Source organism: Gouania willdenowi, chromosome 5 (genome assembly GCF_900634775.1).
Source record: "Gouania willdenowi chromosome 5, fGouWil2.1, whole genome shotgun sequence".
Lineage (NCBI taxonomy): Eukaryota > Metazoa > Chordata > Actinopteri > Blenniiformes > Gobiesocidae > Gouania > Gouania willdenowi.
In genome coordinates this window covers 5017708-5031205 of record NC_041048.1, presented here as the reverse complement: position 1 = coordinate 5031205, position 13498 = coordinate 5017708, and the positions used below count along the sequence as shown (strand labels likewise).

Genomic DNA, 13498 nt, shown 5'->3' with positions numbered 1-13498 from the left:
CTTGGGGGGCTGGATGGTGGGACTGGGGGTGGAGGGGGCCACCACCTGTGTCACTATGTAGTGGCGTGGGGGCGGCACTCCCACCTCTAGTTACCATACTAATCCCTCCAATTTTAATCGCACTTCAACATGCCACCCCCCGGAGGGTGTACTCACCTACACCCTCCGGCCTATTACACCACATACACATATATCCACAGAGGCAGGATGGGGAGCACCGCTCCCCTCCTTCCCCCTTCTTTTAATTACACCCCATACATTCACTAAACACACATTCACACAGGGGATAGGGAAGTGCCTCTCCATTGGGGAATGGAGAGGCACCATAACAGGGTGGTGGGTTGGTTCACATATTTGGGCCTCTCCGGTGGGGGCCTGGCTCCTCTGTTGGTGGCTGGGCCACTGCTTAGAGTAAAAATACATCAGGATGGTGCGGTCGGGCGTGGCGGTGGGTCTCGGGGTGGCCTTGGGGGCGGGCCCCGCGGTGTGCGGGCCCGGGGCGGCCTGCCTCGCCGGTTTTGGGGGGTGGGTGTGCTGGGGGTGTGCTGGTGTCCTCGCCGGGGTTGGGGCGGGGTTGCTTGGCGCCTCGGGGTGATGCTGTTTACTGGGGGGCGGCGCTAGCTGTTCCGGTGGTGGAGGTTGCTGTCGGCCGCCTGGTGGGTCTATCCTGCCGTTTGCGGACTGGTGGGTGGGTCCGGGGCATCTTTGGCTGGGGGCTGCTGTCCCGCACTTGATGTGTGCCATTGGGGTGCCTCCGTCCCCGCGGTGGGGATCGCCGGTTGCTCGCGGGCCGGCGGGGGGCGCTGCTCCGTGGCTGGCGCTGTCCGGGGGGCGGCGGGCCCTGGGCTGCTGGCCGTGGGCTGTCCGGGGCTGTGCGGTCCTGCTGAGCCGTGGCCGGGTCCCGGGCGGGGGTGGGGGATGCGTCCCGGGCGGCTTGGCCCGGGGGCTTGCCCTTGGGGGGTCCTGGTCCCGGGGGGTGCTCCTGGGGCCCGGGGTGCTTGGCCTGCTGGCCGGGCCGGTCCTGGCGGGGGTCTTTCGGGGCGGGTGGCGCGTGCCGCGCCCTTGCGTACCTACTGGTACGGCCCCTGCTTGGGCAGTGCCCCGTGAGGTAGGGTGTCGGGGGCCGGAATAGGGGGCCACATCCCGGCGGGGCGGTCTGGCATGGCCCTTGGAGGGGGCCCTGGCTTTAAAAAAAAAAAAAAAAACTGAAGCTCGTGGCGCGGGCGGCATCAGTGAAGGGTGATCTGGGGCGCCGTGGGGGGCTAGGTTGGGGTGCCTGGGGGCCGGCGGGGAGATTCCCAGCGGCCCCCTGGTGCCTTATGCGGCTTGGGGTGTGGTCGTCCTCCCTGGGCGGGCTGCTCCTGGTGCCGCATCCGTTCCGGGTCCTTCTGGCCTGGGGTCGGGCCCCTGCTGGCTCTGGGCTCGCCGGCGGGTGCCCACTGGCTGCCTGTTCGGCGCGGTTCTGGTCGTCTGCTGGGCGTGGGCTTCGGCTCCTCCGCTGGGGCCTCGGGCAGGGAGTTCTCTGGGCCCTCCCCTCGGGGGGTTGGGCGCGGGGGTGGGGTGGGGGGGTGGGGGGGTCGATGGGGTGGGGGGTCTGGGGGTTGGGGGTGGGATTGGTGGCGTGGTGCGCTGGGTCCTTGGCTCCTTGGGGCTTTCTCGGGTGTGTATGGGGGGGCGATGGCTGCCTCTCGGCTTGGGATCTTGGGGGCGTTCGGGGGACTGCTTGGCCGTGGGGTGGTCGCCGGGGGCCCTTAGGCTGCCTGCTCTTGCTGCTGGCCTGACTGCTTCTTCGGGCCCGGGGGCGGCTCTTGGGTTTTGCAGTGGCGGTACTTGGAAATACATTTGTCATGGATGCACTGGCCTTGGGCTGTGGGATAACACTCATACTGGGCTCAACCTTAGACACGTTGTTCCCAAATACCTGTTTTATGGAATTTCCACTCACCTCTTCCTCTGTTCACAGCCACCACCATTATTCCTAAACCACACACTGGTCACCAAACTGGCTTGACAACACAACAATAAACACAATATACACAACCACAATTTCACATCGCATCACTTAAAACTATTCCCCACCCATTCCATATCCTATCTTGTATCCCTCTTCCCTGTTAACTTCCCCACCCCCCTCCAACCCCTCACCTTGGTGTAACACTGCCCTCTCTTTTTTACATCCTCCCTTTAATAAAGTATTTCTTACCCTTCCCTAGGGAGAGCTGGTGACGGTCACAATTATGCAATGAAATAAATAAATTTATTTAATTGCAATAATAAAATATGCATTGCTGTCAAAAGATTGCACTTCTTGTAGTGTTAACCTTCGACAGCATGTGCAGACAAGGTAAAAAAAAAAAAACACTAAACAATCAAATATAATGATGTTGTTTTCCTATTCAAATGTATGCTTCTTCTTGGTTTACTCAGATTCCTTACAGTGAAAATACAAACACAAAATTATTTACATCTAATCATCTTCGTTACTTAAGTTTGAAGGTTTTCTTGGTTAGTAACAATGTTGGAAATTCCTCTGCTACCCGCCCCACGAAGCACCAAAACATCCATGACTAGCCAATGAGAGTGCGGAATTCTTCGGCGGAAGTCCCGCCCCCGTGTCCGGTCCTTGTGCAACTATGAAACTGCGTCGACACGTAACGAACATGCTGATACCTCCACCACGTCAAGCTACACACATTACAGACAAAAAAAACAACAAAACACGTTGAGCAGATCAACGACGGAAAAAAAAAAATAATAATTCAGAATATGTATTTAATTATAGGCAATGGTTAAATAAATTTATACTCAGAAATACTGTTTAATTCCGTTTTGTCTAAATTGTATGTATCATTTATTTATTTTCACAAGAAATCATACAGTAGTCAACGTTTGTCAATAAAATCATTTAAATTAATTAATTTAATGTGTTAGATAAGTAACAAACCATGCAGATATTTAGCTTTTACTTAATATAATTCTGATTGTATGCTTTTAACATTTTAAGCAACCACGAAATGAAAACTAGCTTTTCAAATTGAATACGGGTTACGTGTTTGAATGTATTTTATTTTGAAATTTCACACAGGATATGCTTTTTAAAGTTGTTACGTACGTTGATGATGACACACACACGCTGCGGAACTATTTCTGTTATCAAACCGAGCTTCCTTCACATTTAACCTCAGACTGTTCAGTCGGGACTTTATTAGATTTTACCCCAAAGTGCTGCGGTTTCAGCAGGTTTGGGTTCATTGAACTCATTGTGGTTGACGGAGGTCTGCAGGTCCCTGGCTCCTAAACACCCGCCGACCAAATGCTTTCCACGGGTAGTAACGTGTCCTCTCGGCTGCTCAAACCGGCCCTGTGGCTCTCTGTCCGGCTGGTCTCTGAGCGGACAGCCGCTGCATCACCGCAGCAAGGTAACTGGAGTTTAAATAGTCGTTTTGTCTCATATAACAGCTAGCATGGAGCTAACTAAGACTGTGACGCAGTTTGGGGAAAACTTAACTCCTACCGAAAGAGAAAGTGTCACATACTGACTTTGTCCAGTAATAGAGTAAACAACCATTACTTTAATCACCAACTTAGTGAGCATTACTCCTGTTTATTATCAATTTCTACCTTTTTATATCAAGTAGCCTAAGTAAACAAAAGAAGATCATGTGTCTTAGCAATTTTATTGTCAATTAATGTCCTTTTAAGTGTGTTTTATTCCTGGATTGAAAAAGTGCCAAATTTGTAAGGAACATGAAAAATTTGTCAATAATTTCACCAAACATCTTACAATAAACACAGAAAAACGCATTAAATTTATGTTTATCTCCTACTACACTAAAAGCAATACAAATCAACAAAATCAGGTCTGACAATCAGTAACAAACTAGTGATGATTATCCAGGCTTTTAAAAGCTTTGACTTTGAGGTCACTGAAGTAAAAAAAAAAAAAAAACCACAAAATGTCCTACTTTTTAAAGTTATCGCTAGTCTTCCTTATTATCTTACCCTCTAATTAAAGTGAAACTGTGAAATTTTAGTATGTAAGAAGTGATTTTCTAACTGATGGTCCTTCTGACTAAACAGTATCTATGATGTAGCTCACAGTTTCAGAAAGGTTTGTGACCCCTGGTATAAGATAACAGGATATTATTGTAATGAAAAGGAGGAGTGGCCCTGGCTCCCTGCCTACTATGAATCCCGTCTCAGTCACTATTTCTTTGCCAAACATTGCATGTTCTGTGGGCATTCCTAGTTATAAACTTTAAAAGACGTGCTACTTCATTTTATGGATCATTGAAAAGTTTTTGTTATTGTTTTATCTTATGAAATCTCAGGAGAAGTAATGTTGGCTAAAAGTTAATATTCAATCAGACATCATTGAATCTTAAACTCAGCTGATCGTGTTTCGTCCCACAGAGCTAATCAAAAAGCGTGAACTGGAGAAGGATGAGCTCCGCCCCCTCTACATGGACTTCCAGGCAACAACACCTATGGTAACCGTTTCCTCCTGGGTTGTCATGGTTACGGCGCTAATGTCAGAGATTCCCCAACCTAAATCCCAACTTTGGTTGATATTGTATTGTTTGCCATCAGGACCCCCGCGTTTTGGACGCCATGTTGCCGTACCAGGTGAATTACTACGGTAACCCCCACTCCAGAACACACGCCTACGGCTGGGAGAGCGAGACCGCCATGGAAGTGGCCAGAAAGGTAAAGAGACACCTGGTTTTTAATGTTATCACTCTGTTGGGATGATTGTAGTAGTGAACAACAGCTTCCTGTGACACCACCGTGAGGTCACATGACAGCAGTGACATCATTAAGAGTGTGTGTCTGAGCCAGTGATGGATGTTTGTGTGTCTGAGCAGCAGGTGGCTGATTTGATCAGAGCAGATCCCAGAGAGATCATCTTCACCAGTGGAGCTACAGAGTCCAACAACATGGCCATCAAGGTAATTCACAACTAGGAAAAGTACACAGAGTTGTTGACATTTTGTGGGAATTTAATGAATAAATCAGTGAACAAATGTCAACATTGAAACCTGCTAGTAATAAGTAGGGACAGACCGATAGCGATTTTTTAGGGACGATGCCGATATTATATTTATTTTCCCATCAGCCTGAACGATTTTCTTGAGCCGATACTACTTTTGCTCCCTCAATTTACATCATAAAAATTACACAATGATGATAACAAATGGTACAAGTCTCAATTTTTTTTTAAAAAAGAAACCGTTATTAAAATTAACAAAGGTGAGGTACAAGTAAAAAAATAATTCTGCTCTCTGTAAATAATGTGTACCAGCAAAGGCAGCAGCCCGCATCGGTCGATGCCAATAAAGGCAAAAATCGTTCGATATAAATCAGTTTATCACTAATGATAAGTTATTATCAGATAAAGACATAGTTTAGGCCTCTTAGACCTAATAGAAGATAATTTACTCACAGTTTGTGACTTAGGCTGTTATGAATGTCATACTAACATACTACTCATACTAAATCTATATGTAGTGTGTTTACATGAAATTATTGAGTATGCAAGAAATACCTGGATGTATACTTAATGGGGACATTTTTTAAGAATGCATAATGGGCACACTAGTCATACTCATCCACCCCATGGAATCAACTATTAACTTTTCAAAATAAAAGCATCTCCTGCTGGCTCTTGTTTTGAAGTTAACCAGAAGTTTCGTCAGTAGCACAATGGAGGGAGGGTCTCTGAAATGTCAGAATGAAATGTGTTTACATGAGTTTTATGGATCAAATGAGCACATGTTGATGTTCTACTTGGTCACTTTCTCACTTAAAATGTTTTCAGAACTTTCAAAGATGGAGAATCAACAGAGATATTTAGCCTCAGTGTGATTCAGGTTTTTGTCGCCGTAGGTTCCAAATGCATCTTGGGAAACATGGAACTTTACTTCAGTGGGAACGCCCACCATCCTAATCACACTTATAGTATATAGTAGACAGTATATACTCATTGAGTCTGTAGTGCATTGTGAGACGTAGAAAAATGAAAAGATGGTGGAAAAGTTTCTTTAAGAAGTGTTTTTACTTCATTCTTCTGTGAATTATTTTTTTTTTTTGTGTCTGATTTAGTTTTATTTGTTTTAAAAAGTTTTTTAAAAATGAAATAAATTGTATTTCATACCATTTTGTACGTATTGTAATTCCTGATTTTGCAATATATTGCGATGCATATAATATTGTTTAGTATTGGGATATATTGTGACATGCAAATCGTGAATCGTATCGTCAGATTCATGACAATTCACACATACCCTACTAGGGCAAAATAATCATCACAATTATTTTTCATCAATATTGAAATCACGATCATAATCACAATTATTTATCATGTTAGGAAAAAATCTGTTATTCTACTACTTTTAAACTAACAATATGTGTACAGTTTAAATTTAAATAAAGCTTTAAATAATTATACAAAAAACATAATTTAAAAAATAAATAACCCAAGAATGAAAAATGTACCAAAGGATAACTGAATAAATATTATATTTTTTATTATTATTATTAATAATAATTATTGATGTGTAAACAAAGAGTGACATTGTAGAGTTGTTGCTCACGTGTTTGGTCTCCACAGGGCGTGGCCAGGTTCTACCAGTCCAAGAAGCGTCATGTGATCACCACGCAGACCGAACACAAGTGCGTCCTGGACTCGTGTCGGATCCTTGAGTCTGAAGGTTTCCAGATCACTTACCTGCCCGTCCATAAGAGCGGACTGTTGGACTTGGAGGTGAGATTCCTCGTTGAATCCACACACGCACACACACACGGCTTTCAAAGTTTGTTTAAAAAAAAAAAAAAAAAAAAAACGCACACTTCCTGTTTTGTTCCGTTAGCTGCTGGAGGCCTCCATCCGTCCTGACACCTCCGTAGTGTCCGTGATGATGGTCAACAATGAGATCGGGGTGATGCAGCCTGTCAAAGATATTGGTAACCATGGCACTGAACAATCATTTGCCACTTTTATGCTGATTCATTTCATATGAGATCACATTCACTGAGTTTTATTCTTTAATTTCCAGGCCACATTTGTCGCTCTAAAGGCGTTTTCTTCCACACCGATGCAGCTCAGGCTGTCGGGAAGATTCCCATCAACGTCTCCGACTCCAAGATCGATTTAATGTCTATCAGCGGCCACAAAATCTACGGCCCTAAAGGTGAAATGTTTTTCTTTGTTTTTGTGTTTTTTTTTTTTAATGGAAAGTCTTGGAATAGTTTTTCATTAATAGGTCAATGGATGGCACAACACTAATAGCAGTTAGCATGTTACAGTAATATTTATTTTCATTCATCACTGACATTAGAATTGTGTTTCAGTGGGAAAGTTGAGGTTCACATTAAATTGTTTTCATTACAAAAACCCTGTTTTGTTGTTATGGTTGTTCTTGTTAATGTGTTTTGATTGATGTGAATCGTACGCATTCTTTGCACACATTGTTACATTATGACTGGTATGTTTGTTGAAGAACCTCTGTTTACAATCTGACTTATCTCAACTTTTATTTTAATTATTTATTTTATTTAGTTGTTTTAAATTATATACATTTTATTTTCATTTTATTTAAAATATTAATATGCTGTGCGTTTAATTTTGTTCTGTGTATTTTATTTATTTACTTTCAGTTTATTTCATAAATGATGTCCATTTTATTTATACGTGTATACATACAGTATATCTATGGGTATGTGTGTTATATATATATATGTATACATATACATAGTAGTTTCGTGGGACCCTTTTTCTTTTTAATTTATTGCTTTGCTTATTTGTTTAACACTATTGTGGCTATTATTCCTACTATTAATATCATTGCTACTGTTATTATTGTCAGTTTTCTTTTGTTTTCGTAGTTTTTTTGTTACTGTTTTTTATATGCACATAATTACTATACCTAATGTGAACAACTTTGTTGAGTTTCCAAGAAGGTGTAATAAAAAAAAATTTCTGGGGGGGAAAAAGATTTCAAAATAGGTAATTGCGGTGTGTTGTAACCATAGTAACACGAGGCAACAGTAGTTGTACACTGAGTCATGAAGACAGATTACTTGGATATAATATTATCTTCTGGATTAGGTAAAGTAAATGTTATCACAAAGAAAAGTCAAGAAGTTTCCGTAACGTACCAGTTTAGTAGGACGGCGTCTCAGACTTTGTCTTATCTTCTTTGGTTTCATGCTCTTGATTCCGTGCACAGGTGTGGGAGCTCTGTATGTGCGCCGCAGGCCCCGGGTCCGTCTGGAGCCTCTGCAGAATGGCGGCGGGCAGGAAAGAGGTCTGCGCTCTGGGACCGTCCCGACGCCTCTGGCTGTTGGCATCGGAGCCGCCTGCAGCATCGCCCAGAAGGAGATGGAGGTGAAAATACACAGTCGTGCATCTTGGTACGAAAAAGGACAGTAAATGCTGAGTGTGTGTGTGTGTGTGTGTAGTACGACCATCAGAGAGTTTCCATGCTGGCCAATCGTCTGGTCCAGAGGATCATGTCGGAGATTCCTGATGTCATCATGAATGGAGACCCAGAGCAGCGTTACCCTGGTAACACCTACAGTCACTTATTGAGGATTTGACAGAAAACAGAACCAATACCATTGCATTTGTGATGGTTACTTGATTTAAACCATCTTTATTTCATGTTGTGTTAAAGCTGCTGAAGACAATTTTTTTCATAAGATTGTTATCATGATATTGGTCCAGGAATGTGTTGGGAAGTGACTTTGGGAGAGTTTTTTGGGGCAAACAAAAATAAATTGCGGTAAGAATTATGTAAAAGCACTTCTATGAATCCGTCTAAGGGACTCCACATCCCACAATGCAATGCACAAAACTTTTCCAAGAATGCCAATACGCAGATTTTACAGTGGAGAAAAAATATGACATTTTTTTGAGCAAATTATTTTGGATTTATTGATCTGAGGCCTATACTTTGTCTTTTTTAAAAAAAAAAAAATCTGTCTCCAGCACTTTTAGGTGTTTTTTTTTTTTTTTCTGTGTTAAGTCGAGCATATGTTCAGTGTTTAAGTTCCATTATTATTAATTATGTGACCTGTACTCTTGATTCACCTGCAAAACATTTGCAGTAATGTTAACTTTAAAGTGTAAGTTCACCCCTTTGTTGCCACTTGGGGGAAATTTAAAAAAAAAACTTTATTATGGGCATTGCTTTTAGAGGATTTAAGACACGCCCAGTCACAGTGCTGCACAGTTCCACATAGAGCTGTCAATCAATGAGGAGGAAACCTGTCCCTCCTCCCATCTTTTAACCTCAGCTTCTTGTTATTCTTCTTGTTACTATTATATTTGTATTATTATTGTGAAAATATTTTTCTACTGCAAGTTGTGCACTTTTATTTAATCTTTATTTAATTAAGTCTTAATTATGTACGTATGTATTTCTATTTCTTTGTTCGTGTTTCTTCTTTTCAAAGTGACAAAGTAATTTCCCACTGGAATGAATCAAGTACTTCTGATCATGTAGCGTTAATGTTTTTGTGTGTTTATTTGCGTTCTGTGTGTGTTTTCTCCAGGCTGTGTCAACCTGTCCTTTGCATATGTGGAGGGGGAGAGTCTACTGATGGCACTGAAGGACGTGGCTTTGTCCTCTGGGAGGTCAGACACACATTTTAATCAACATTTATCACCCCAAAATGTTTCTTCTTCATATTCACATTTCTCTCTCTCTCTGTGTGTGTGTGTGTGTCACCGCTAAAGTGCGTGCACATCAGCGTCTCTGGAGCCCTCGTACGTCCTCAGAGCCATCGGTGCAGATGAAGATCTGGCTCACTCATCCATCAGGTACATCCATCATCAGCTCCAAATCCAATAATGGTTCTAATGATCCTCCTAGTCCTGTTTTATTCTCTAGAGCTCATCACTGCTTACTCATGGGGAGAGGGCGGGGCTTAGTGGACAGGTTACCTGTCAACACAGGGGCAATGCATTAGGTCACATGTGTCAAACTCAAGGCCCGGGGGCCAAATCCGGCCCTTTAGAGTATCCAATTCTGCTCGCAGGAGACAGTAAAAGTGACAGAGAAAACAGGAATTATTGTGTAAATTACCAAATAATCCAGTTGTAGATATCTCATATTCACCAATTCACATTATTTTAAGGGGCTTGCAGTTTTTCTTTTGTTTATATAATATGAATAGTCATTTTTAAAGAAAGAACTCTAAATATTTCCACAAATCTTGCAATTTCCCTCAAACAATTCCACAAAATTATTCTAAATCAAGAATTTTTGAAGTGAATATCCTGCAGGGACTGATATTGAACACTAGGGCATAATGATGGTACCCCACCTAAAATCTGCAGCTCACTTGAGAACTAAAATAAGTTCGACACCCCTGCATTAGAACAAGTACACACACACATTGACAAAAATGATTCTATAATGGTTTTGTTTTAATAATACATGTTGGTCCTCACCCTAATGAGTTTGTCTAATAATTTCACTCATAATTATTATGAAAAATTTGTTAATTTCACATCTTTTTTGGAAAAGTCAAATAAAGCTAATCTAAAATCAGTGAAGAAAAAAAGATAATTGCAGGGAAAAAAAGAGTAACATGTTACTGACGTGTGACGGTGACCACGGTGTGTGATTTCCACTGGTATGTTTCCCTGGTAGCTTCCACCTTCACAGGATTCCCAGCTTTCAGTGTGTGTGTGTGTGTGTGTGTGTGTTTCAGGTTTGGTATTGGCAGGTTCACCACAGAGGAGGAGGTGGATTACACAGCAGAGAAATGCATCCATCAGGTCCGCAGACTCAGAGAGATGAGGTGAGCACAGTAGTCGTCCAACGCTGAGAACAGAAAGAAAAATAAAGACATTTACTCCTTAGAGTTGTTCTACTAGGGTTTTATTCTTTTATTCTCCCACATGGATGCATTCAAATGTGCATTCAGTCAAAAGTGCAGTGCTAAGATTAAGTAACGTTGATTGGATTTATTTCATACAGAAAAGAAAAACATGCTCCTGTAACGCGTTTGTTAAAAGTGACCAAAAATGGTGGTGAAATTGGATTTTAAAAAACAGAAATTGGTTAAAAGTTGCAACTTAGGGTGGCCAAAAAGTGGTACGAAGGGTTTAAAGTGTCAATATTGGCTTAACAGTGGCAGAAATGGGGGAAATGTAATTTAAAAAGTAGGAACAATTAATTTAAACTGGCAAATAATGGGCATGACAAATCATGAATGTGGTTAAATTGGAAAAGCCTGAAATATGGTGAAAAGAGGTTAAAGGTGACAATAATGTGTCAACATCTGAAACATTACGTTGGAAAAGTGGTGGAAAGGGTTTATAAGTGCTGAAAATGTCTTAAGAGGAAAAAATGCAGAAAATGGGAATAATTAAGAAGGCTGACAAAACTTTCGGTTGACTTCAAAATAAGAGCCCTATTTACAAAAGCGTTAAAAAATTAATGGAAGACAACAAAAGATGCTTTTGTTTTGAAAAGGGGATGTTTTATTTTTAGCTTAAAGCCGGTCACATAATGATTTTACGTTTTGCTTACAATGCATCATGAGATGGTTGAGTATGACTCGTGTGCCCACCGTGCATACTTAAAAAATGTCCCCATATAGTATACATCCCTGTATTACTCGCCTACTCAATCTTTTCATACTATCTAATGTGAACACACTACATACTCATTTTGACGTCAGACTTAGTATGAGTAGTACGTTAGTAAAATGTTTAGAACACGGCATGTCTCTTACTTTTTCTTCTTCGTTCCTCTCACCTTGTTTCTTTCTCTCTTCCTCAGTCCGTTGTGGGAAATGGTTCAGGAAGGCATCGACCTGAAGAGCATTAAGTGGACGCAGCACTAGACTCCTCCCACTTCCAAAGGACGTCTATGACGGTGGCTCTAAAAGTCGTTCCAGGACTGAGTTTTGGTTCTGATTCCCTGTAAACAAACACGCACAAGCTTCCTGTGTGACTTGAAGTGGCTGTGGAGGACTTTCTCTGACTGAGCAGTGGTGATTTTTAATGTGCATCCATCGGCTGCTTCTGTCTGTGTCTGTATGCTGACTGACTGTTCATAACGTCTGACTTTAACTCACTGCAAGAAGACACAATCAATGATGTTTTTGGGCCACACACGAAAAGTTGTCACAGAAGCTATTCCAGCCGTATTTTCTATAACAGTGTACAATAAAGTTAAGAATAATTGAAATTAATAACTGAAATGTGGACAATGCATTGAATTCTGGGGGATAATATACCATCATTTTCATTTCCAAGTATAATTTGGAAATTGTCTGACATGCAGGAGAAGCTATTATTATTGTTACATCAGTTCATTTCCAATCATTTATATATATATTTTTCTTCTCTCTTTTTGTATTAACTAGAAAGGAGAATTTTTTTGTATTTCTCACCTCTAGGCTTGTTATTCTTGTCTGGATGGTATCTTTTAGTCCAGATCAGTGAATGCGTCTTCCACTGTGGTTTGGACTGGAGGTTAGTCCATGGTTTCCCTGCACATGCTCAAACAGAGTACACCAGGATTAATAGATATATTAAATTAATGTCACGTAAATGACTCTGAAATATCTGATCTGTTAGGGAAACTATTCTCTCATATTTTGACCTTTTTTTTGGTTTGTTTTTTGTGTGGCCTTTACACTGTGGGGACTGAGTTCAATAAACCTGCTTCATCATTCATGTGCCATTTTCAGGAATGGAAATGTAAGTTGGATTTTTTTTATTGAGTTTTCTTCTTCGACTAACTCGTCTCACTAACTGTGTGTTAGCTGCTATAAATAAATAAAGATATATTCACACTCATTTCTATTGCTAACACATTTATATATAAGGCTCTCAGCAGAGTTTGGTATCTGGACCTTGTTTCCTGAATGTGTCGCCGTGTGTATAAACTTGATGTCGGAGCCACCATGGTAATTGGACACCAGCTTCCTCACTCAGCTGCTGTTACTCGTTTGCATCCAGTAAATAACTGTTTAAGGAATGGAGTCACACACAAATATGATTGTGTGAACCAAGGCCCACATTATCAACATTCATAACAGAACAAAAAATAAAGAATATTGATGACCAATCTGAGCATTAACAGAACAAGTTTTCTTTGTTTTGTGTATTTTCCTGTCATTAATTGTTTGTAGTATTTTGTGGCTGTATTGTATATTATTGTTTTGCATGTTTAATTTGTGTATTAAGTCTTTCTATATTGTGTTATTATTTTGTGCGGTTTGTGTATTTTTGGAATAGTTTTGTGTATATCTTTATGTAATTTGTAATGATTTTTTTTTGGAGTGTGTATTTTTAGAAATATTTATTGTATTGTAAAGTTATTTTAAAAATGTTTTTTGGGGTCATTGTGGTTATTTTTTTGTAGTATTTGGTCTTTCAGTATAATTTTTTTGTTTTTTGAGTCATTTTGTGTATTTTAATGTAAATTTTTCTACATTTTTTACGGTCAATGTGGTTAATTTTTGGAGTATTTAT

General features: G+C 41.1%; 1 protein-coding gene across 1 annotated transcript; it reads left to right on the top strand.

The window, feature by feature from the left end:
• Positions 1-3096: 3096 nt before the first annotated feature.
• Positions 3097-12820, top strand: nfs1 (NFS1 cysteine desulfurase). The gene is made up of 13 exons (XM_028447829.1): positions 3097-3419; positions 4414-4490; positions 4591-4707; positions 4866-4949; positions 6611-6763; positions 6870-6963; positions 7056-7190; positions 8229-8386; positions 8461-8566; positions 9556-9637; positions 9740-9823; positions 10720-10809; positions 11796-12820. The coding sequence occupies exons 1-13, from the start codon at positions 3314-3316 to the stop codon at positions 11857-11859; spliced, it is 1350 nt and encodes a 449-aa protein (XP_028303630.1). The 5' UTR covers positions 3097-3313; the 3' UTR covers positions 11860-12820.
• Positions 12821-13498: the final 678 nt, after the last annotated feature.